Raw genomic sequence first — 23854 nt, 5'->3', positions numbered from 1 at the left:
AAAAAAAAATGTAACAAAGTAATATGTTACCGAGCCGTGGCTACCTGACCCCTATGCCTATGATCGGTCAGTGTGTATCCAGTATTTTGCCAGTTGTACACACATTTGGCGTTTACTGTATTTTGTCAATACGTTATTAACTTCGTGATTATTTATTATTTCAGCTAGCCTTTCTTCTATACATTATTTTTATTAGTCATTACGTAAGCAGTTATTTCAGTTTTTTTTATAATTATTATTTCGTTTGTGAGTAACTTATCCATTGCCTGTAAAAATGTGAGTATTTTGTTTTATATAATTCATAAAATATTTAAGAATTACATTGAATCGGATTTTTAGATATCAAATAATTCATCGCCTAGTACATCGAGGTATGGAGGTGATGAGTATCATAGACGTCTGGCCGGATTACTTGTACGAGATAGCCCAAATTCAGATCGTCAGTCTCCAGTTTTCCTTCATCTCGGATATGGTGAGATGGCACGTTAATAATTTTAAAAATAAAATAAAATAATTATTATTATTATTATTTAGACTCCATCCGGTGATAGCGGGTATTCGACCAACCAGGACACGCAAGTGGAAAATCAAGATTGGCATAGAGTATTTTCACTTTCGTCATCACCACGACTTTCGAAGATGGAGAATTGGGCTCGATCTTTGTCACCGGTACGTGTTTTTCTGGAAGAAGCTTCACCCGATATGTTCCAGTCACCATCACCGAGATCACACGCACTGTGGGTGAGAAATGACCTTTTCCCGGCCATCGATTCTCAGTCAACAGTTTCACCTAGCATGTTAGACCTTCCTCAGGCCGAACATAACATGCTAATTGTTGGGGAAATTATAAACACAACGTGACATTCTGGAGAGCAACCGTCAGAAATGGATTGGAGTGATGACGGAAATGAATAGGAGTTGAACCGTTGTATGGATACATATGAAGATGATGAAGAGCTTAACCGTCACATGGATGCATATGAAGGTTTTTGAGGGGGGGTTTAATAACTGAATTATTAATTATTTTTAAAATATATTTATTTATTTTAAAACCACGTATTCTATAATTTATATATATATATATTAATAAAACAATATATTATTTATAAATATATTGTTAGCTGACTATGTTAGTAGTAAATTTTAAAGTAGCATATGGTCACATTTCTTGGTATGTTAGCAACTATTTTTTATAAGGAGAGTCAATGGGATGAAAATCTATTGTTGAAGACCACACACATATCCAGTCTCGATAACATAACAACTATTTTCTAAATAACATTGTAGTAATACGTGGTTTAAAATATTACCACCACCACAAAAAATGTTTGTGATCACCGGGCGCTACCTACCTTGCCTCGTCAAGTGGCTATGGTCGGTCGGTGTGTATCCATTACTTTGCCCTGGTGTACACGTATTTCACGTTCGCTTCCTTTGTGACTCTTAGTCTTTAAATCCGAGATTTTTTCAAAGTGTTTAACATTTTTATTTTATTTAACAAGTATAATATATTGTTATATTTTTCTCGCTTCTTTCTATAAAAATATATAACATGTTTTTTTGCGGTAAGTGTCCTTCATCTTTCAACCGTAAGTGTAATTTAATTAGACACGAAAAAACGCATGATACAGCCCGGCTCTCTTGCTCATCTTGCAATTTAAGATTTACCGACAAGTCTAACTTGCCACGCCATAAGAAAAACGTACATGGTATGTACAGAACATTTAATATATGATATTTTTTTTCTGAAGTAAATTTATTTAGTTTCTAAATTGTTTTCTTTATTATTATTTTATTTCAGGTATTTGTTGTGTACCTACAGTTCAACATAATGAGCCAGCTGTACCTCCACACGACAGTGTATCCGTCATTCAATCAGATTCATCGACCCACCGTCAAAACATTCCGAACGGCTAGAGATTGCCCCGCAACTATTTGTTCCCGACACTGCAGCTAGATTATCAAACAGTCGCCAAGTCAAACGAAATGCTGCTATTCCCCCAGTACGTGAAACCGAGCAATGGTATGATGAACCGAGTGATGATACATGCATGGAAGTGATGGATCATATCGAAAACGCGGGGCTATGCGATGTTGAAGGTAAGATTTTTTTAAATATTAATGAATTAGGTTCTAGTATTAATTTTTTCTGATTTATAAAAATTATTTTAGATTATTATACTACTACAAAAAAGAGGAAGCGTGTGCATATTGCTATAACAATGAACAAAAAATGCACAAGGGCACAATTCTTTAACTTTAACATTTAAACCATTATTTTACCCAGACATAACAGCAGCTCCGTCGTACGTTTGGGCTATAAGTTTTTTACCGATATTAAAATTATTTAAAACTATTTTAACATGTTCAAATAATGCTATGGCAGATCTATCATTGCTTACGTCAGTAAAATGAAGAAATCTCTCTTGAGCATCTCAGAGGAGCATAATATTTTATTATTTTATTTATTTTGCTTCGTGCATCCGAGCCTTCGCGCTCATTAAAAAGCTTTCGCGAGTGTCTATCCGCGACTTGCGTTCTGGCCGCCTGTGCCAATCGACGGTTCAATACATTGCCCGTCTTATTCCGCCGTATCGCCACGGCTCCGACCCGTGATCAACCACATTGGTCCGTGTGTTATTTTCTCGCCCGTCCGTTATACGCAGTGCGAATCCGCCGGTCGTTGTCATTTTATATTGTCGTTTCATTCCGTGCCTTCGCCCGCCTGTCTATACGCAGCGCGAACACGTGGTGATATCCATATTGCGACCAAGCCAGGACTACCGTCTACTCATTCCGAGCAACTTACTAAGTTGATGGTGTCGTAGACACGTCGGTTGTTCCGACCGATCGCCACTCGCCGATCGTCGTCGTTCCTGGACACCACAACGTCTCATCCAGTTTCGGATTTCTAATCCAGCTCCTTTCGAACGCCACCATCCGTCGGCGGTGTTGTCGACTCGTCGTTTCGTCTCGAACGACACTGGTGTGAGTATCGTATGCCCGGTCAATTATTACCAATCGACGTTCATCGCCGTCCCGGGACAACTACACCATCACTACCAGTGCGACCAGGTATCATCAGCGGCTATCAGTCTTCATATCAGGTCGTACACACGATTATCATATTTTATAAACATATATCTGTATCAATATTATTATTCGTCCTACGACGTTGTTTCGACATTTGTTTTGTGTATTATTTTTTTGTTCCTTCGCTGATCGATTTGTGATCGCGCACTTATACTAACCCTAGTATTAAGTCATTTATTTGCAGAACGTCATAAAATATATTGTTCTGTCATTATTATTTATGCACATTGTTGTTGTCATTGGTCATCTAATACTCATCATCCTTTATTATTTTAATAATTAGTTAATTTATATTTCGAACCACCTTAACCTTATACAATCCACTCTACCACTCATACAGGGTCATCGAGATGTTCGACGTAAATAATCACACGACCGACGCGTGACGTGTTTGGCCGCCGTCAGTGCGCACACACACACATTGCAAAATATTTTAAGTCCGAATAATTAAATTGGACTGGTGTCTGGCGTGAAGGTGCTTGCTCTGACTTTGGTGGCTCACGTCTGAATTGGGTCTAATCGGGGCTCTCCTATATAGTCCAGATAGTCCTACTCCCTGCGTTTCCTCTCCTATCTATAAGATACGTATGTGTCCATGGCCGAGTCGTGCAAAAGCGGACGTGCGTATCACTATAAGATACCGTAGCATCCCACGCTCGTGTGGCCGTTCGGTCACATCCTACTATTCGTGACACACGCCTAATATCAATAAACCCGATTCCCTAATTAGGTATCTAAATGATTTTCTGCCAACACGATAATTTCGTAGAATGAGCTTCTCTTATTTTAATATTCTACTCGTACCGGCTATCGTGATTTGATACGATGTAATCGGTGGTGAAATCATAATATGCCCCAGGGACACTCACGTACACCTACATGTATATGCGGTTTTATGTGTTTAGCGGGACGTCAGTACATAGCAATATACTCGTTCACGTAATTTTGATATAAATGACGGCATTCGGTATTGAAGAAGCGCAACAGAATGAGTATGCCCTGGGCAGTTAGTACAGCGGCTGCTAGTAAAGTAGGTCTCAGAATAACCGGTATTTCACAGCTATAACAAGCGCCATATAGCTTGCTTACACATCTATCGCATGCTCTGTCATTAAATGTTACGATAAATATAAACACAGAGAAGCATAATAGAAATAGATGAAAATGTTGCCATACATTATGTTTCTTTTAAAGTACGTAATATAATATTTGTAATAGCAAAATCATTTTTGTATTTTTATTAATTATTATTATTATAAAAAAATTAAAATTTATTCCTGAACATGCGGGCGCATGCTGAGCATGCCTGTAGAATTCGCCACTGCTTATCACAGAGTCAACGTTGAAAACTCGTCCGAGAATAGATCGTTTAAGACATCGGCTAGGGCGATTTTCTTATATTCGGATTTAGATGAGATAATCATTGGGCATACGATAAACTATTAGAGGAGGAAGGGGAGTACGTTTCACGCGGAAGCGGGTACTCTTTACAGTATATAGATGGGGTTGTACTTACTTTTTACAAGTATTCGCCTATGATTGGTGCAGGTTATACAAATTTCTCCGGGTGTACTGTAAATAACGGAAATGATAGTGGTAGCAGAGATAATGACAGTGATGATGGCGAGAGAGATAACAATGACGACAGAGATAATGATAGTGAAGAGAGAGATAACAGTGACAACAGTGATAATGACGAAGCGATGGTTAATAACAGTGGCGATGTCGTTAGAGATCAAGTTAAAACGACATTTATTTCATTACCAAGCAGCATTCAATTTAAACTGAGTACAATAAATCCGCAGAATAATTATCGACTATGTTTTAAATGGAATGTTCTGGCGAATCATGTAACTGGTCGTAATAGGTGTCGTATAGGGGATAATTATCTTCGACATGCCCACAAATACGACTTCACGGGTCTGTCACTTCCAACTACGCTTCGAACGAAAAAATCCAACAGTTAGCGTAAATTTTTATGGACTTGAGAAGAAAACGAATCACCGATTAAAAAGTGTATCTTATATTGTATTTCCTCTGAAAGTCAACGATGAGGAGAAAGTAGATCATTTTGATTTACTTTATATTACGGGGAACGAAAATGGTCACTATATTTTTATCAATAACTTTTCGCGACTTGTTCGTTCGCAATCATCGAAGCATAAGGATAGTCGGGTGTTCTGTAAACGGTGTTTTACCTCATTTGATTGTAGAGAATTAAAATATAAGAAGAATTGTCAAGCAGGGCTTGACGATCATATGAAAATTTGTGGGGCGTACAAGCCTATTTTACCGGTGATGCTGAGGTTGGGGGAGTGTGTCGAATTCAAGACGTGGAAGAACACAGTTAGGCATCCATTTGCGATATATGCGGATTTCGAGGCATTGTTGGTGAATACGAATAAGAAAAAAAGGGGGGAGCACGCAGATAATACGGAGACACGAGGCAATAAGTTATGGATTTATGGTGAAGGCGAGCAATGACGTACCGGTGGCACTTTTGGAGGAGAATGCGGTACCATCAGGGCCGATAATATACAGAGGAAGTGATAGTATTAGACGGATGTGGCGAAACATTTTGTGGAGGCGATAGTTGAGGTGTAATCCAGAAAATTGAAAATCTGTTTGAAGACAAATTTTCCTTTAACCATGACTGAGGGCGAAGAAAAAACACATCAAGAGTGTAGAGTGTGTAATTTGAGCAAATGTAGTATAGCCGGGGGTGATAAGGTTAGGGATCATGACCATTTAACGGGAAAATTTAGGCAGAGCTTGTGTAGAACTTGGAGTTACAACAACCTAAATTTGTCCCCGTATTTTTTCATAATCTCTCAAACCATGACTCGCACCTCATAGTCATTGAACTTGGTTATGATACTAAGAGTATCAACGTTATTCCGAATTGTGAAGTGAAATTTATATCTTTCTCTAAATAACTTCATTGTTCGGTTCATCGACACGTTCAGGTTTATGGCGTCGAGTTTATCGTCCCTGGCTGAAAATTTAATTACACCCGAACTTGAGAACTTCCGCGAGACAGCCAAACATTTTGTCGTGGGAGATATGCCGCTCGTGACTCGTAAAGGGGTGTACCCCTACGAGTACACAGATAGTTGGGGGCGGTTGGAGGAGACGAGATTACCGAGGAAGCGAGATTTTTATAGTACGTTGACGAAGACCGGGGTTACAGAGAGCGATTTTGAAAACGCGAAGGAGTCTGGGACCACCAGCCTAACCTAACCTATATTAAAAAATCATTGTGTTGCTGTAGGTGGACGTATTTGAGAACTTCCGCGACGTATGTATGAGGGCGTACAACCTGGACGCCGCACATCATTTTACCGCCCCAGGCTTAAGTTTCGACGCGATGCTGAAGTTTACCGGTCAAAAGCTCCAGTTATTACACGATTACGACATGTTGTCCATGTTTGAAAATGGTTAGTATATCAATATTATTTTTAAAATGTGTATGTAATAATAATCTTATACATTTTTTTTTTTTAGGAATACGTGGTGGCTTGGTACAAGCAAGCAAACGGTATGCGAAGGCGAATAACGTGAACATCCTGGGGTACTATGCAAGTAAACCCGACTCATGGATTATATATCAGGATTATAAGTTTTTTTAACCTTTAAACTTTTTAAAACTTTATAGGTAACAACTTGTATCAATGGGCTATGTCCCAATACATGCCGTATGGTGGGTTCAACTGGGTTGAATCTAGATTAAATGGATTAAACGATTTGAATGAGACCTCTCCCATAGGACGTGTATATGAGGTAGATGTGTCTTATCCAAACGAGCTGCATGATAAGCATAACCACCTGCCTTTCCTACCTCAAAATAATGTGCCGCGAGGGTCAAAGGTATGGAAGTTAATTGCGACGTTTGAGAAAAAAAGAAAATTATGTTATACATTATAGAAACCTTCAGCAGGCAATTAAGAATGGTTTAATAGTTGAAAAAGTAAATATTTTTATTTTTATCATTTTTCTTATTTTATATGACTTTTAAAATTTTTTTCTTATTTTTATATGGTTATTCAATTTAACCAGTCGGACTGGATGGCAGATTATATTAAACTTAATACTGAGATGAGGAAGAAGGCGAAGAATAATTTTGAGAAAGACTTTTTTAAACTGATGAACAACGCTGTATTTGGTACCTATGTTACTTTATATATACATATATACAAACATTTTTACTGATATTTTGTGTTTACAGGTAAAACAATGCAGTCTTAAAGAAATGAGATGAAAATTGAGTTGGTTTCATGTGAGAGGAGGTTGCAAAAACTGATTAATAAGAGTACATTTAAACACTATACAAATTATAGAGAAAACCTTAACGCAGTCGCTCTAGAGAATAAAATTATTAAATTTGACAAACCTATATATATATATTGGTAAATATTCTTTTTACCGCTTTTAAAATACTGTGCGAATGGGCTGCACAAGAAGCCGGGTGACGCGTATGCGTGTTTGTGTGTGTGTGTGTGTGTGCGCACTGACGGCGGCCAAACACGTCACGCGTCGGTCGTGTGATTATTTACGTCGAACATCTCGATGACCCTGTATGAGTGGTAGAGTGGATTGTATAAGGTTAAGGTGGTTCGAAATATAAATTAACTAATTATTAAAATAATAAAGGATGATGAGTATTAGATGACCAATGACAACAACAATGTGCATAAATAATAATGACAGAACAATATATTTTATGACGTTCTGCAAATAAATGACTTAATACTAGGGTTAGTATAAGTGCGCGATCACAAATCGATCAGCGAAGGAACAAAAAAATAATACACAAAACAAATGTCGAAACAACGTCGTAGGACGAATAATAATATTGATACAGATATATGTTTATAAAATATGATAATCGTGTGTACGACCTGATATGAAGACTGATAGCCGCTGATGATACCTGGTCGCACTGGTAGTGATGGTGTAGTTGTCCCGGGACGGCGATGAACGTCGATTGGTAATAATTGACCGGGCATACGATACTCACACCAGTGTCGTTCGAGACGAAACGACGAGTCGACAACACCGCCGACGGATGGTGGCGTTCGAAAGGAGCTGGATTAGAAATCCGAAACTGGATGAGACGTTGTGGTGTCCAGGAACGACGACGATCGGCGAGTGGCGATCGGTCGGAACAACCGACGTGTCTACGACACCATCAACTTAGTAAGTTGCTCGGAATGAGTAGACGGTAGTCCTGGCTTGGTCGCAATATGGATATCACCACGTGTTCGCGCTGCGTATAGACAGGCGGGCGAAGGCACGGAATGAAACGACAATATAAAATGACAACGACCGGCGAATTCGCACTGCGTATAACGGACGGGTTGAGAAAATAACACACGGACCAATGTGGTTGATCACGGGTCGGAGCCGTGACGATACGGCGGAATAAGACGGGCAATGTATTGAACCGTCGAATGGCACAGGCGGCATGAACGCAAGTCGCGGATAGACACTCGCGAAAGCTTTTTAATGAGCGCGAAGGCTCGGATGCACGAAGCAAAATAAATAAAATAATAAAATAATGGCGGATAACGGCAACGGAGCACCGGTTCACGACAATGTGCATAGTTCCGGTAGACGGATGGCAAACGACAAAGTTTTGTGGTGGCGGCGGCCGATCGCTGGAGCCTCGATTGCGGTGAGACCGTCCCCTCTCCGAGGGTACAAAGGTGGACTCTAGAGCGCGTCGGCGATGGACTCCAGGATGGCAAACGTTGCGACGCGAGACGTGACAGCCACGTCGCGCAAATTTTTTAAAATAATGAATTTGGTATTCAACAAATACATTTATTAACACATTTATTTTTACAGGATTCGCTGTATTAAACATTAGCAAAACGCTAATGTACAAGTACCAATATGACGTTATGAGAAAACATTATGAAGAGAAGATTAAGCTCATGTATACTGATACAGGTAAATATAATTAAACTAATCTCATGTACATAATATATTAATATCCTTATTTTTTACGGATTCGTTAATATATCATGTAGATACTGAGGACTTTTATGCCGACTTGCTGGCCAACAATTATTTACTGAACCGGATGGGCACTGCCAACCTCCCTAATAACCATCCGTGTTATGTGGCAGACAGGAAGAAGAGCCCGGTGTTCTTCTCTGATGAGGTGGACGGTAATATAGTTGGTAACTATAAGTTACCGAGTTTTGTGCTTTGAGGGCCAAGTAGTACGCTTTCAACGTGTATGCAGGATCTGACGGTGAGGACGGTGGAGGAGAAAAAATTAAGGCGAATGGTATCAGGTATCATGTGGTTAAAAACCACATGACTCTTGAGGATCATAGGAAGTGTTTGTTTGGGGGAGTTTGACTGGAGTTATATAGAGACAATGTGTCGATACGGTCATTCAATCACCAGCTTATGACAATAAAAGCTAGGAAATTGACGTATAACGGCTATGATGACAAGAAGATGGTATTTAATATGGACAATACATATTTAGATGTCACTGCTGGTTACGTCGATGATCGATTTCTGCAGGTTTGGTTATTGCCCCCTTGATGTAAATATAACTCTCACACGGTAAAGTATAAAACTCTGTGTTATGTAAAGCGATACGCACCTCATCGTTATTAGAAAGAGCTTAGTTGAATACGGTAAAAAAGAATGATAATCAATTTGAGTTATTCTACGATCATCGACGTAACACAAGAGTACGATTATTCTCAATCGAGAATAACTCAAATTAATTATCATTCTTTTTTACCGTATTCGACTTCCGCTCTTTCTAATAACGATGAGGTGCATATCGCTTTACATAACACAGAGTCTTATACTTTACCGTGTGACAGTAATATTTACATCGAGGGGGCAATAACCAAACCTGCAGAAATAACTGACGAGATTAGATTTATAAACAACGGATTGTCATTTCTTTTCTCCGAAATTAAAATATGAAATAAACGGTACTCAAATTCAAAAACTCGTTAATCCGGGTATATCAACTACATTAAAAGGGTATTGTTCATATAATAAATCGAATATTATATCACACAGCAACTCTGCTTAGGACAGCGAAATTAAAAATGCTAATAAAGATTTTATCGATAGCAGCAATTTTAACGGATATGTTAATCTCAAAGATTTGTTTGGTTTTTGTAAAGATTATAAACGTATTTTAATAAACTGCAATCAACAAGTTATATTAAATAGAGCATCGATCAATATTAATGCTATAAAACTGTTTAAAAATAACGAAGTTATCGTAGACGCTCCTAAGTTAAAAGAAGTCAAAATAAACATATCGAAAATATTATGGAGACTGTTGAAAGTAATCAACAATCAGAGACCCTTGACATGTGCGTTTAGATCGTGGGAGCTTTGCGATTATCCGTTTTTACCTCAAAACACTTCACATTCGTGGAAAGTAAAGACTTCCAACAAATTAGAAAAACCAAGATATGTTTTTTATTTAAATAAGGCTTCAACTCCTGAGGTTATTAGCCTGTAACAATTATAAAATAGTGGTAATAGATCTTAAAACTATGGAGATACATTATGTTAAACAATAAAGGGAGTTTATAGAATATATGTACATTTGGTTCTTTTTCTAAATTAGTTTTGCTAAGCCTGTGTTTTTGAAAAAATTGTATATGTTTTTGGCGTTCCCTTCGCCTAGTGCTTTTTGATCATTGTAAAATTAAAAACTTGAAGGTCTATTTAAACTCTGAAGTATTTCCCTATGAAGATTTTCAAAGCGACTTTACCAAGAATAGGATGGCTACCTTATACCGCGCGTATATCAAGTTGCAAAAATCTTACTACGGACATGACGATGTAACGCCTCTATTGAACCGTTTAGATTTCAAAAATCTACCACCAATTATAGTTGTTGACATGAGTCGACAGAACGACAACGTGAAAATGTCAACAGTAGACCTCAGAATTGAACTAAAAGCCGAGGAAGCGTTTCCAGCCTCAACATTAGCATATTGCTTAATATTACATGACCAAATTATATCTCATAACCCATTTAATGGTGAAGTAAGAACCATGTAAATTTTTATTGTAAACCATGTAATTTTTTTTTTTATTGTAAACCTTAATATTAATAAATGAAAAATACTATTTTATGTATCATGTTTTTTTTTTATTTTACATAAATTATTGATTTCCAACAAAATTATTAAAAAGTCTACGTTTTACTTTACATAATGGTGTGGGTGTTCGGTAAAAGATGATTGAGAAGGATGGGGATGAATGAAACCGGTTGAAAAAATCAGGCCCATCATTTTCATCGAACGTCAGTTGTTGGGTGTAATCGTCATAGGATGAGCTTGGGCCATCAGTATGATCTGAAACATAGTATAAAATGAAATAAAATGATCAGAATTTGTGAATAAATATGATGGTGTCTAAACAAAAAAAATCAAAACTTACTTTATACATCACGGCAGTTCTCAAATATTTATCTGGTGAGATATTTAAAATGTCTTTAATTATTTTTAGGTTTTTACATTTGCTAATTTGATCTTGGATATACATCATATTAGGTGTATAGAGCGTTTTTCTTTCACATTTTTTAATGAATATGCAATTTAAATTACTCAATTCTTTTAATGTTACTTTTGTTAGTAAAGTTATGTTTTATGATATTCATTATAATTAAAATATGTCCAAAAAGATTGTTTAGCTAGAATAAAAAAAAAAATTTAAACATTCATACATATTATAATTAATGTAAAACTTACAGTATGCCAGTAATCTTTCATGTCCTCTGACGCATTATAATACGAGTACAGACATGCTAAAAGTAATTGTTGAGAAAATGTTATTGACTCTGTCATCTGTGGTAAAAAGAATTCAATTACACAATTTGAATCAAGTTCAATAGAGCATCCAGGTTGCTGATAACTGCATCTGTTTTTTTAATTTTATAATTTTACATTGTGAATTCTAATTATTTTATTGATATAGTTTAATGTTGTTTTTATTACTTACACTTTATACAATTTATCAGATAAATTAACGTTCGTACAACTCCACCAATTGTCTAGAATATTAATGAAGTTCTTAAAATATATATCCATAGAAATTATACAATGTGTATTAAGAAGGACTGAATTATTCATAATTTTTTTAAAATGAGCATTTATAAAAAATTTTTTCTGATCATTAAATTGTTGCAAATAATTGTATAATAATTTTGAAATTTTTTTTTTTTTCAGCCAGATCAAGAAAGAACAGTTTGTGTTCAGATGTTTTGAGACTAAAATAAATATGTTTGAAGAAATATGTTAGTATATTTTTAAATATAAATTTTTAAATTTAAATAAATATGTTTGAAGAATTATGTTTGTATATTTTTAAATATAAATTTTTAAATTTAAATAAATATGTTTGAAGAATTATGTTTGTATATTTTTAAATATAAATTAATTATTAAATATTTTTACTCACGTGTCAATAGAATCATACAGTCCATATGTTATAACATGTGATACTAAGTAATCCAAATTTTTTATATCCCTTATATAAATTAAACTTTCTTGTAAATTGAATGAATGTTTTTTGATTATTATTGGTTCCGGAGAAAAAAAAATGAAATGTTCGTCCAATGTAGGTGAAAATGTAGGCCCTGGAATCTTTGATTTTAGTGAAATTTTGAATTTTGAATAGTTTAATATTTTTGTGCCGGTAATAAATGAAATAGTTTCTTTTTTTTTTTTGCTAAAAAATGTCTTCCTTTTTTTTTACTGTACTTTAAATTAACATAATTTGTTGACATATTATTTATTTGTTGTTGAGTTGCATTTTCAATAATTTCTATGTTTCCTTGATGTTCTAAAAATTGTACTATATTATTAATATCTGTGTACCTTTTAAATTCACATTGGATATTTTTGTTTATGAAAAATTGGATGTTACTGGAATAGTTTATAAGCATGTCATTAAATGTATAGGTGTCCTGTATATGGCATCCATAACTGTTTAAAAAATATCTTAAGGACTCAGAAGATATATTCTGAAATCCTAGCTTTAGAATGGATCCTGCTATCATTGTTAACAAGTTCTATTAAAAACAAATACAAATTAAAAACTTATTATAATAGTAATAATAATAAATTTAAATTATGTTTTACATCATTTACTGCTGTCATAGATTTAATTTGTTTTTGAGGCGATGGAAAATGTACATTCCCTATGTGGTTTAACAGACTATTCTCAAAAATACATTTTTTAGGGCAAAACGGGCAACATATCATGATGTGCTTATAACTCTTTTGTCGTGCTGTGTATTCATACTCCATTGTATTTTTCATATCTAAAAACACTATTAAAATTATTATTAACTATTAGATTCTGAGCTGTGTGATTTTACAATGATGTGTTTTTTTTTTGTGTCTGTCATCACGTTTTAGGACAGTAAAAATTCTTAGATTTTCTTCGTGACGTTTGCAAAAGTCCATAAGTGGGTGTTTTGTCTGATTTTCTTTTTTGACAACTTAAACATGATGAAATATATTTTCGAATGTCTTTATAAATTGTAGGCCAAAAATATCATTCCATTATTTTTATACGTTTTATCTATACCTAAATGGCCTGCAAAGGGGTGGTCATGGAAATTTTATAATATTTCATTAATACGTTTTTCAGGGATCGCTATTAAATTTGTTATTTGTTCATTGGATTCGTGTTTATACATTCAAATTTTATCTTGATTTAAAAAATATTTTTTTGATTTCCTTAACCCAAATATGATAGGAAATTTCTGGATTTTCTATTGCTTGTATAATTTTGTTTAAGATCGGGTAGTTATTTTGTTCAACTTGCATATTAATTGTTTTAACATGGGAAATTGCTAAATCGTTATCTTTTTGTACCTCTTGTTTTAGAGTGGGGGGGGGGGGGGGGTCGAATACAGAGTTTCGTGACATGGCGTCGCAAACTTGGTTTAATAGGCCTCTCCGATATGTTATTACATATTAAAGTCAACTAATTTAATCTTTAGCCTTTGTATTCTAACTGAGAAAGTTTTTATATTATCTAAATATTTAAGGGGCGCAAGATCAGTTCTATTTTCAACTGACTCTCCATATGTATAAGTACGAAATTGTTCCATAACATAAACTATTGCCAACAGCTCTAATTCTATGGCACTGTATTTTTCCTCACATTGATTAAGTCGTCGGGAAATGTATGAAACAGGATGTAAATGTTCATAATCTGAACTTTTTTGTAAAAGAGTTCCGGCAATTCCTATTTTACTAGCATCAGTCCAAATTACAATTTTTAAACTATAAATAGGATTAAAATGTTTTAGTAACGGAGGGTTAGTAAGTTTATGTTTTATTTCTTCAAATGCCTTTTGATGTTCCTTTAACCATTTTACCGGTGAACTTTTTTGGGGATAAACACCTCGTGTGAGATTTGTTAATGGTGTAATTAATTCTGCGAAACGGGGAATAAACTTTCTAAAAAAATTGCTTAACCCCAGAAAGCTCCTAACCGGTTTTATGATTTTGGGTATTGGAAATTTTCGAATTGCGTCTAGTCCCGATGGATTTGGTTTAATACCTTCTTTATTAACTATTTAACCTAATATTTTAAGCTCAAAATAACCAAACTTGCATTTCGAAGCTTTTAATTTAAATCCGGTTTCTACAATTCATAAAAAGTACAGTTTTAGGCGAAAAGTGAGCCGCGATCGATGCGCGCCAAGTGGTTATTTTACATGGTGTCAGTTAATGTTACATTAGCCCTGATGAAGGGCCTGATGAAAAACGGCCACTTGGCGCGCAACGATCGCGGCTCACTTTTCGCCTCGCGTTCTATGTAGTAAATGGATCACTATTTTGCTTAGTATCTGTTTTCAGTTTTAATTTTTTATTACAATTCTTTATCGGTTCTTTTTTTATATCATAATTTTTTTTATTTAATTGGTCTGCTTCCTGAGCGCTTACTGTATTATTTAATTTACACGAATTCGTGCATTCGTCGCGAAATATTACGTTTATTTTTTTCATTTTTAAATTTGTAATATGGAATTTTGATATTAAATGCCTCTCTTTTAAACTATTATTATTATAATTAATTTTTGATTGAAACGTGTTTTTATATTCTTTAATGTATGACTTACAAATTTGACAAAATATTACGTCACCACCTTTACTCCAAAACGGACGGTGCTACAGTTCGTGGTTTTTGGACTTTAAATACTTTAACCTATTTTGTTATAAGTAGGCTTAGGGACTTATAGCATTTGCATACTTTGTTTAATTATTCTTAAATATAGCAGAAAGCGAAATAAATTTATTTCTCGGTGCCACGATATCAGATCTAAAATTTGAATGTGCATATTTTTGCATATTTGATAAATTTTGCAGGAAAGTGCTTATTTTAACATTTTTTATGCATATTTTGCATATTTTGGCAATTTTTTTAAATTTCAAATTGAAAACTATAGATAATTAACATGTTGACTGCGGCACCAGTTGAACCGGGCGACGACGGGTGCGACACGGTACGGTACGGTACGGTACTTATAACTTATAAGTAACCTACCGACTATTGAATTTAAAAGTTCTTTTTCTGAAAAGGTACAAAATAAAGTAGGTATATTCAATTTTAATGTAACTAGGTATACGTATTTTCCAATAAGTTCCATCATCTACTCTCATTAGTCTTTATATAATTATATCTGATATTTTGAGCCGACTGCCAAATGAGCTGTTTGACAGTCCAGGTCCACGTACGCCTACGTCAATACAATGAGAGGAGGGAGTGACCAAGTCAAAGTCTATAAAAGGCCGTACAACAAATAGTTGAACGCCTTTATAGTCTTAATTTTTACACAGTTGGTAAAATTTAGTAAATATATTTTATTTTATTTCACCTGCACCTATCTATAAAATAAAATATGTTAGTATTTTGAAATTTTACATTACTAATATTTTATAATACATTTAAAATTTAAAATTAAAACATTTAAAAATTTTATTTTTTGATTAAGGTTTTTATTAATTAGATACATTACTTATATGAAATTTTAAGAATTATTACACGATAATATTATGTTCTTTAACTTTTCAGCATAGTTACTACTAATTTATCGGCAAGAGAGTTGTTTGCCGAAATTGAGGTGGCATCGGTGGCACTGAAGGTAGACGAAAAGTTGGCCACGGCGCATTGCGTCTCCGAGGACTTACATATGGGCATTGCCATAAAATTCAAGTAAGTACATTTATAGCATCATTTTTTATCATTCATAACTCTATCATCCAAAAATACGAACATACTCAAGCAATTATAGTTTTTAATTTATATATTTATCTGATTTGTTTTAAACATTTTGTGATGTGCTGAAATAAACTGCGCATAATCTGTATAATATGTAGTCTTATTTAAAATAATAAAAAAAAACTGAGAAACTCGCATAGCTATATAATAAATGCGTTTTGTGAAATTTTCATCTTGGGTATTAATTTTTGATTTATATTAAAAAAATGATTTAATTATATTTAAATTGCAGGGTTAAATACGGAGCCCTCGGAGCCCTGATGGATCAAAAGGTCCGGGTCGGGGGTGTGATGGAATCACATCCAAGTGACGATGGAGGTAAAATTTATGTTTTTTACCTTGTCACCACAAAGGTATAATTCCACCATAAACCAACTATCCAATCTCTGGCCGATTCATTGAACCGATTGCGGGATCGATTAATTGATTTAAAAATAAATCAATTAATCATTCCAAAGCTTGGGTGCAATTTGGATCGGCTAGATTGGTATCAGGTGCGTGGTCTGCTTGCTTTCAACCACATTCGATGTTGAAACAACAATCACAGTGTGTGATTCCGTATGCGTAAGATTTTTTTATTATTTTTTTTATTTTGTATTCATCGTAAATAATTTGTTAGGAAACTAATTCACTATTTAATCATAAACGTAATTTATATAGCCTGAAATACTACCACATAGATTGGCACCTCTGCGGGTAGAAGGCCGCGTGTTTTGCGCCACCAACAATGCTGCAGATCCAAGGGAAATACTTATACTACCCGTTGACCTAGACAATGTCAGTACGAATTCAACGTTGTATAGATGTTTATCTCATTTCCACTCGAAGGATGAGTAATTTAAATTTAAATATTTTGATGTTATTTTTAATTTCAATTTTTAAATTCCATCTATACTGAGCTACATGTAACAAAAATGTTCGCTTTAATTTATTAATACAGATTAATTTCCAACGGAGTTTGGGCCATGTTAAAAAAGGGTCACGTCATGGCAAATTTTTCAGTTAACAAAAAGTTCATTATTTGGTTGAAAGGCGAAAACGACCGTTATTTCTGTACTTTGGAAACCCAAATCAACGAAACACTATAGTTGGGGCTCCGTTCGTCGATTTGGGTATTTTAAAAGTCGGAAATGGATTATTATCCGGGGTTTTGTGCATTTGTTAGGTCCAAGCTGGCTGACAATGTACAAAACCTCGAGATCCTAATTTGTGATCCAAATCTGTAAGTTAATTATTCATCGAATGATTTTATTTTATATTATGTTGTTTAGTATTCATTTTCACTAATTTATAAACTTTTGAAGGTCAATGACAACTATGGCGTTAGGGAAGTGGCCAAGAGGCAGGGCAGCACATAACCGGCCTTCACACATGTTGAACACGCCTGACCGTGGCCAAATTGGACTTGTGCGTGGTCGTGGCGTGGTAATGTGTGGCAGTGAGTACCATGGAAGTGGCCGATATGGTGAATACACGTTCACACCGTCCACAGATATTTATTCGAACGCGTTGGAAAAATTAGGCAACACCGTATCATCGATCGTATCAGTCGGTTAGTTTCAACAGTATAATATTTTAAAAACATAGGACCGTTCTAGCAATATCCGTTACATCAAAACGAGGGACAAACTTATCAGCCCAATAAAGAGTCCGTTAAAACGTCTAAATGATAGACATTTTAATAAAAGCCCTGGAGAGCTTTTACCACATGGTTCTAAGAATTTGTCTCCTCTAAACATTGAAGGAGAATATTATGAATGTAACTTTAAAGAAAGAGAATTTATAATTCCAAAAGATGAATGGAATAATATATTTGAAGACGGAAAACTAAATACAAAAAGGTATATATTAAAAATAAAATTATTTTAAATCGTTAGTATATTCATATATATATATACATATTTAATATATTTATTTATATATATAGGGTGATTTTTTAAGCATGCTCACCCTTTTTCCCTTTAATAGTACATTTATTAAAATTTTGGTTTTTAGAATTTTTTAGGAAACTTAAAGACCATATTTTGACATTCCTGATATTTGTTGTACTACTTAAGGAGTGTCTTGTGGCGATTCCAACATCTATTTTTAACATAAGAACCCCCTTTTTTACTAAATACATATTATTTAGCGGATAATTTAACAATAAAAATAGGATGATCATGATTAAAAAATCATCCTATATATATGTATAAATTAAATATTAATTAATTTGTCTTAAAAAGTTTGCTAACATTAGTTACATAAAATCATCTTTAAATTATTTATATAGAATAGGTAGATATTGTTAAGCTTATGTAGTTATGTATATTAAAAGTTATGAGTTTATGACTACTGGTAATACACTAGTAATAAATACTCAAATAACTAATAACATATATCCAATCAGAAATGTGCAAAAGAAAAGTATAAAATTTAAATAATAGATATAGTAAACCATAATAATGGTTATACAATAGTAAACCATTTATCAAACATAAAATTCTTATAACAGTATAAACAACTGGAGTTAATTGTATGCATGAATTAGTAATTACTTAATTATAAATATTAGAAAGCACAAATACTAAATTGTTTACATTTTTAGGTATGTAAATGGTTTTTATTAATAGTAAAAAAAATGATTTATATTTATATAAAAGAATTGGTTTTATTTAAGTATAATGTAAAATTCTTAGCATTTACTCAGTAACTATGTTTTATTCTTATGTTTCAGGTATCCTGGTGTCTTCAGGCAGTGAATAACACTTATACATTGTGTATTAAAAAGTCGGAATATATTAAGACTAAAAAATCAATGAAGCTGAAAATGTATTGTAAACATAGTGGCTGTAAGAAGTTCAAACTACACATTTTGACAACTGGTGATAAAGCAATTGTCACAGTTTACAGTACGAGTAAAAACTTTAATCATAAATCAGAACTCGATACACCACTCAAATTAGAGGAGTTGAGCGAAAAATTATTACAGAAAAAATTAAAGAGAAAATTGCTTTTAAGTATAGGCAGGAATGTGTATTATCAGCTTCACCTGTTAAATTAATGAAATGTGGAAATTTGCAAACAATTAAATCTCCTTCGATATTAAGGAAATTAAATACTGAGCAACAGTTAAAAGAGGATTTTAACCGAAATTATCACTTTGATGTAGTTTTAATGGCCAAAGAACATCCTTGGTTGAATATGAAAATTCCAGAAGTGTAGAAGAGCCATTCAATGTGACATGGGCTTGCCAACAGCAGTTGGCAATAGTTGGAAAATTTATTTAAACAAGGAGTGTTAACAGCTATTCATGTGGATTCAACAGGATCAGTTATTAGGCCCCCTCAGAACTCAACAAAATTAATTATTTATTATTATGCTTGTGTAGTGCGTATAGTTAAATTGAAACCGTATGCCCAATAACTGATATGGTCAGAGCAACTCATGATTGAGAAACTGTTACAGAATGGCTGAAAAGTTTGAAAGAACTTATAATTGCAAAAGATCCAAGTGTCTGGCCACTTTTCAAAAATATTGGAACTGATTTCAGTTGGGCTTTTATGCATGATATTTCTAAAGCATGGAATGGTAATGAAACATTTGAATACCTGGATATGTGTCATAGAATATTAACTGGAAGAGAAACATTGTCTTCTTGCACAGTAGTTATTACTTCTTGTGCAAACCATTATGTCAAATGTATTCTGAACCATGTTAAACGGTATTATCCAGATGATGAAAAAACAGCTTTTTACATAACCAGATGTGTTGGGTTGGTGTTTGAAATGAACAATTACGAAGAAATCAAGCATTGGTTTAAGTTGCTGACTACTATGATTTTGTCTAACAAGTCAACGGAAATGTGTAAAACAGCAAATATGGAAATGAAATCATTCGTACAAACAAACCATGAATTAGTGGAGAGTGAAATTGAAAAGTTTGATGACGATCAAAATTACTCTTTTGGTAAAACCACTAACACCTCTCATTATGCCGAACGAAAGAAATCTGCATTTTATCATGATTTTAAACAAATATATGGCGGTGTGAAAAAAAATTGTAAATATTCCCTCACACGAACATGATCATCTAGATGCCAATAGTATGTATTCAGAAGAGTATTTATTACATTTCCTTATTGAAAATGTGCCATACATACCTCTGTGGACAAAAGGCATGACTAATCTTATTAATCTGGAAGAACACCAGAGTAATGCATCAGTAGAAAGTTGGTTTAATTTAGTGAAAAATCATATTTTAGCAGGCCAAAGGAGAATGAAATGGGGTAGGTTTATTGAAAAGATAACTCAATATGAAGCTCAATGCTTTAGACAGATTGAATTACAAATACCTAAACGCATATGTACCATAAATAAAAAAGCTGATCGGGACGAAGACAACCTGCATTTAAATACTCCAGAAACATGGAGAAAGAAAGGAAAACGTCCAGCATTCTTGAGAAACAATAATACTATTTTAGGAAAAAATTATGGAGAAAACCTACAAAATTGTTTGTCATTAAATAAACAGTGCCAAGATAAGACACTACAACAGGGCGTTGTATTACATTCAAATGATAATGGGTTTATAAATGACCATCTCACTGTTTTTAGACAAACAGATCAAAATCATATGTGCACAGTTTGGATATAGGTAAGCGATTTGATACCATCGGTGACAACAGTGATCACGATTCTGTATTGAAAAGAGAAAATAGTACAAGTCCAAGAATCATTGAGAATATAAATAAAACTGTTGTTAATACTACACATGTGGCTTCGATTAACCAAATTCCATCAGACACTTATGGACACAGTTGGATGGGAATCGTCTACTGATAAGTCTCCAACAGGAAATTATAACTTATACCGTACGAACAAATTGGTGAACTTTAATATGACATTATCAAAAGAAGAATGGAACAGTATTCAAGAGCCAACAAAAACATTGTACAAACGATCGGATAAAAAATATCCCGTGAGGGCATATCAAATATTAAAGTGTAATATTTGGGCCCCTTTAATCCATGAGCATTTTTTTGAGCAAACACGGCTACCATGTACAATTGTTTATAAAAGAGCAAAAATTTACAATAATGGTAATGTTTTCTTAGATATACTAGGTTATTGCTCAACATGTTTGAGTAATTTTAAAGGTGTTATTGATAAGCAGCCAGAACCTAATAGCCGTATTCTAATCAAATGTTCGTTGATTGGAAACTTTTAAGACCTGCAAACCCTCGAGTAAACGCAGAATAAATGGAGAGCAAAAATTAAATGCAATTAATAAAATGGTGACAGGATGTAAATCTGCTTCGTATGTAAGAAGAGAGATGGCCAAAAATTTGATGAATTTTGGCGATCAAGAACCAAGCCACTTACCATCATCTAATGCTTTACGAGTCATCAAGTGCAAGGCCATTAAACATGGATTACATAATGATGATCCAATCATTTCATTGTTTATTATGAAAGGATTATCACCATACGATGAAATAATACATGACATTGGGTATGACCATTTTTTTATGCACTATTGGTCTACAACAGAAATCAATCTGTACTGTACATATTCAAAAACAACTAAAACTCCAACAATTAGCATTGATGCAACAGGAGGAATTGTGAGAAAACCATCATTGATGTCAGAAAGAATAACATCCAATATATTTTTATATGAGATTTCTGTTATGGATAGAATCAATTGCTGTCAGTTTTCAGTAGCACATATGCTTTCTGAGCGGCATGATAACAATAGCATTGGAAACTGGCTTAGCGAATGGTTAAGAACTGGAGTGCCGCAACCAAAAATTATAGTAACAGATCAGTCTTTGGCTCTCATGATGGCAGCAGTTAGATCATTTACACAATATTCGTCACTAGCAAAGTATTAAGACATTTGTTCTTTGTTAATCAATAATCAAACCACAGAACTGCCAAAATGTATGCTACGAAACGATTTTAATCATGTCATGTACATTTTAAGTACCTGGTTCGAAAAAAAAACATCCAAACGTATTAAACATTTTTATTTACGTTCATTTGGCTTAATAATATCTTCTACAGATTTTAAAGATATAAAGCTACTTTTAAAATACATCTTTACAGTAGCTTTCTTTGAAACAGATGGACGTACACTAGATGGGACACTGACAGATTGTGAATTTGCAAAACAGTATCTCAAATGTAGAATAGCTGGGATAACATTTATAGATGACTTCCTAAACAATTTGGAAAGTACTAGTGAACTCAAAGAAGATAACAACAACTCTTTAACTTCCATAAATGATTTTGAGTCATTAGCTATACATGCAGAAATTCAAGAAATATATGATACATGCTTGAATGAATCGATGATATATGGAAAAATTGGAGATCACGATAATATGCAATTTGATGCAAGCATACCAGATAAACTTTTGAAATTCTGCAAATTGCTTCCATGTTGGTCTGCAGTTATGACACCGATTTTAAAGTATGGTAATATTACAGAGAGCAGTGCATCATCAGAAAGTCTATTTAAAGATCTAAAACATATTGTTCTACAACATAAAACTCTACCAATAAGAATTGATGACTTTATAAAAGTTCACGTGGACTCAATTATTGGCACTAACAATATTATAAAATCAAAAATGAATACTAATTATTTAAATATTGAGAAATCTCAGAAAAACTATGATACATCCAAACCAATTGAAATTATTATGCATAATAAAAATGTTCAGGACCAACCTCAATCACCAGAAAAAGAACTTGAATCAGCAGCCATCGAAAATTGGAAAGGTTTGGGAGAAGTTGGCAAAAAAAAAAAAAGGAAATTATTTGGAAAAAGATCATACCATACTCTATTATAACGAAAACAGCAAAACCAAAAGTACAATTATTGGACTACTGAGAAATGGAAATTTTTCAGATCTGCTACCAGTAATGTTGGATGTTAGTTATTATACTTTCTCTAACACTTGTCCATTTGATTCAATGTTTCAATTATTATGCACCACATATGCTGATGACCAGTTATAGGAGCCGGGAACATTGTGGCGGCACTGGCGTTTCAAATCGGCAATCGTTTAGTTTTAGTATTTTAGTAGTTTAGTATAAAAAATCGGATCAGATCGACGATGCGATTCAATTTTCACAAAAATATATCATTTCACATTAAAGATCAGATTGACAGTTCGATTCGATCTTCAAAAAATGAATCGATTTTTTAAAAGATCGGGTCTTGGGGATCGATTCAAAAGATCGATTAATCGCATGAAATTGATCGATCTTTTAAAAGGTCGATTCTTGAATCTCGTTAGGAAAATCACTCATGAGCATTTTCCGTACTGTAATGTCGTGCGATATTTAAAATGCCTATTCATGAACTACACACGACATATGATAGTGAAACAATATTATTTTGTCACACACGAAATATTTTTCACATGAACCAAGTTGGTTACTAACGGTATCATCATAATAATTATGATAAC

At 33.9% G+C, this 23854-nt stretch overlaps 1 protein-coding gene and 1 pseudogene across 2 annotated transcripts in view; one reads left to right on the top strand and one right to left on the bottom strand.

Moving 5' to 3' along the window:
* Positions 1-11276: 11276 nt before the first annotated feature.
* LOC149059754 (uncharacterized) overlaps positions 11277-23854 on the bottom strand; it is an 80143-nt gene continuing 67565 nt past the window's right edge. Inside the window, exons 2-7 of one of the 2 annotated variants that reach the window (XM_089217557.1) lie at positions 13236-13426; positions 12553-13165; positions 12094-12361; positions 11844-12012; positions 11533-11785; positions 11277-11447 (exon numbers count right to left, since the gene is read on the bottom strand). In XM_089217557.1, the coding sequence (XP_089073683.1) occupies positions 11696-11785; positions 11844-12012; positions 12094-12361; positions 12553-12577 (552 nt within the window). In that variant the 5' untranslated portion in view covers positions 12578-13165; positions 13236-13426 and the 3' untranslated portion in view covers positions 11277-11447; positions 11533-11695. The remainder of the gene's footprint in view (positions 11448-11532; positions 11786-11843; positions 12013-12093; positions 12362-12552; positions 13166-13235; positions 13427-23854) is intronic. The other variant, XM_089217558.1, reaches the window with a different exon arrangement.
* Positions 17379-20007, top strand: LOC149059760 (uncharacterized; annotated as a pseudogene).

The sequence above is a fragment of the Diuraphis noxia genome, unplaced genomic scaffold (assembly GCF_037042655.1).
Source record: "Diuraphis noxia isolate RWA-SAM2 unplaced genomic scaffold, SU_Dnox_SAM2 contig0001, whole genome shotgun sequence".
In the NCBI taxonomy this organism is placed as follows: domain Eukaryota; kingdom Metazoa; phylum Arthropoda; class Insecta; order Hemiptera; family Aphididae; genus Diuraphis; species Diuraphis noxia.
This window is presented reverse-complemented; position numbering and strand designations above follow the sequence as displayed.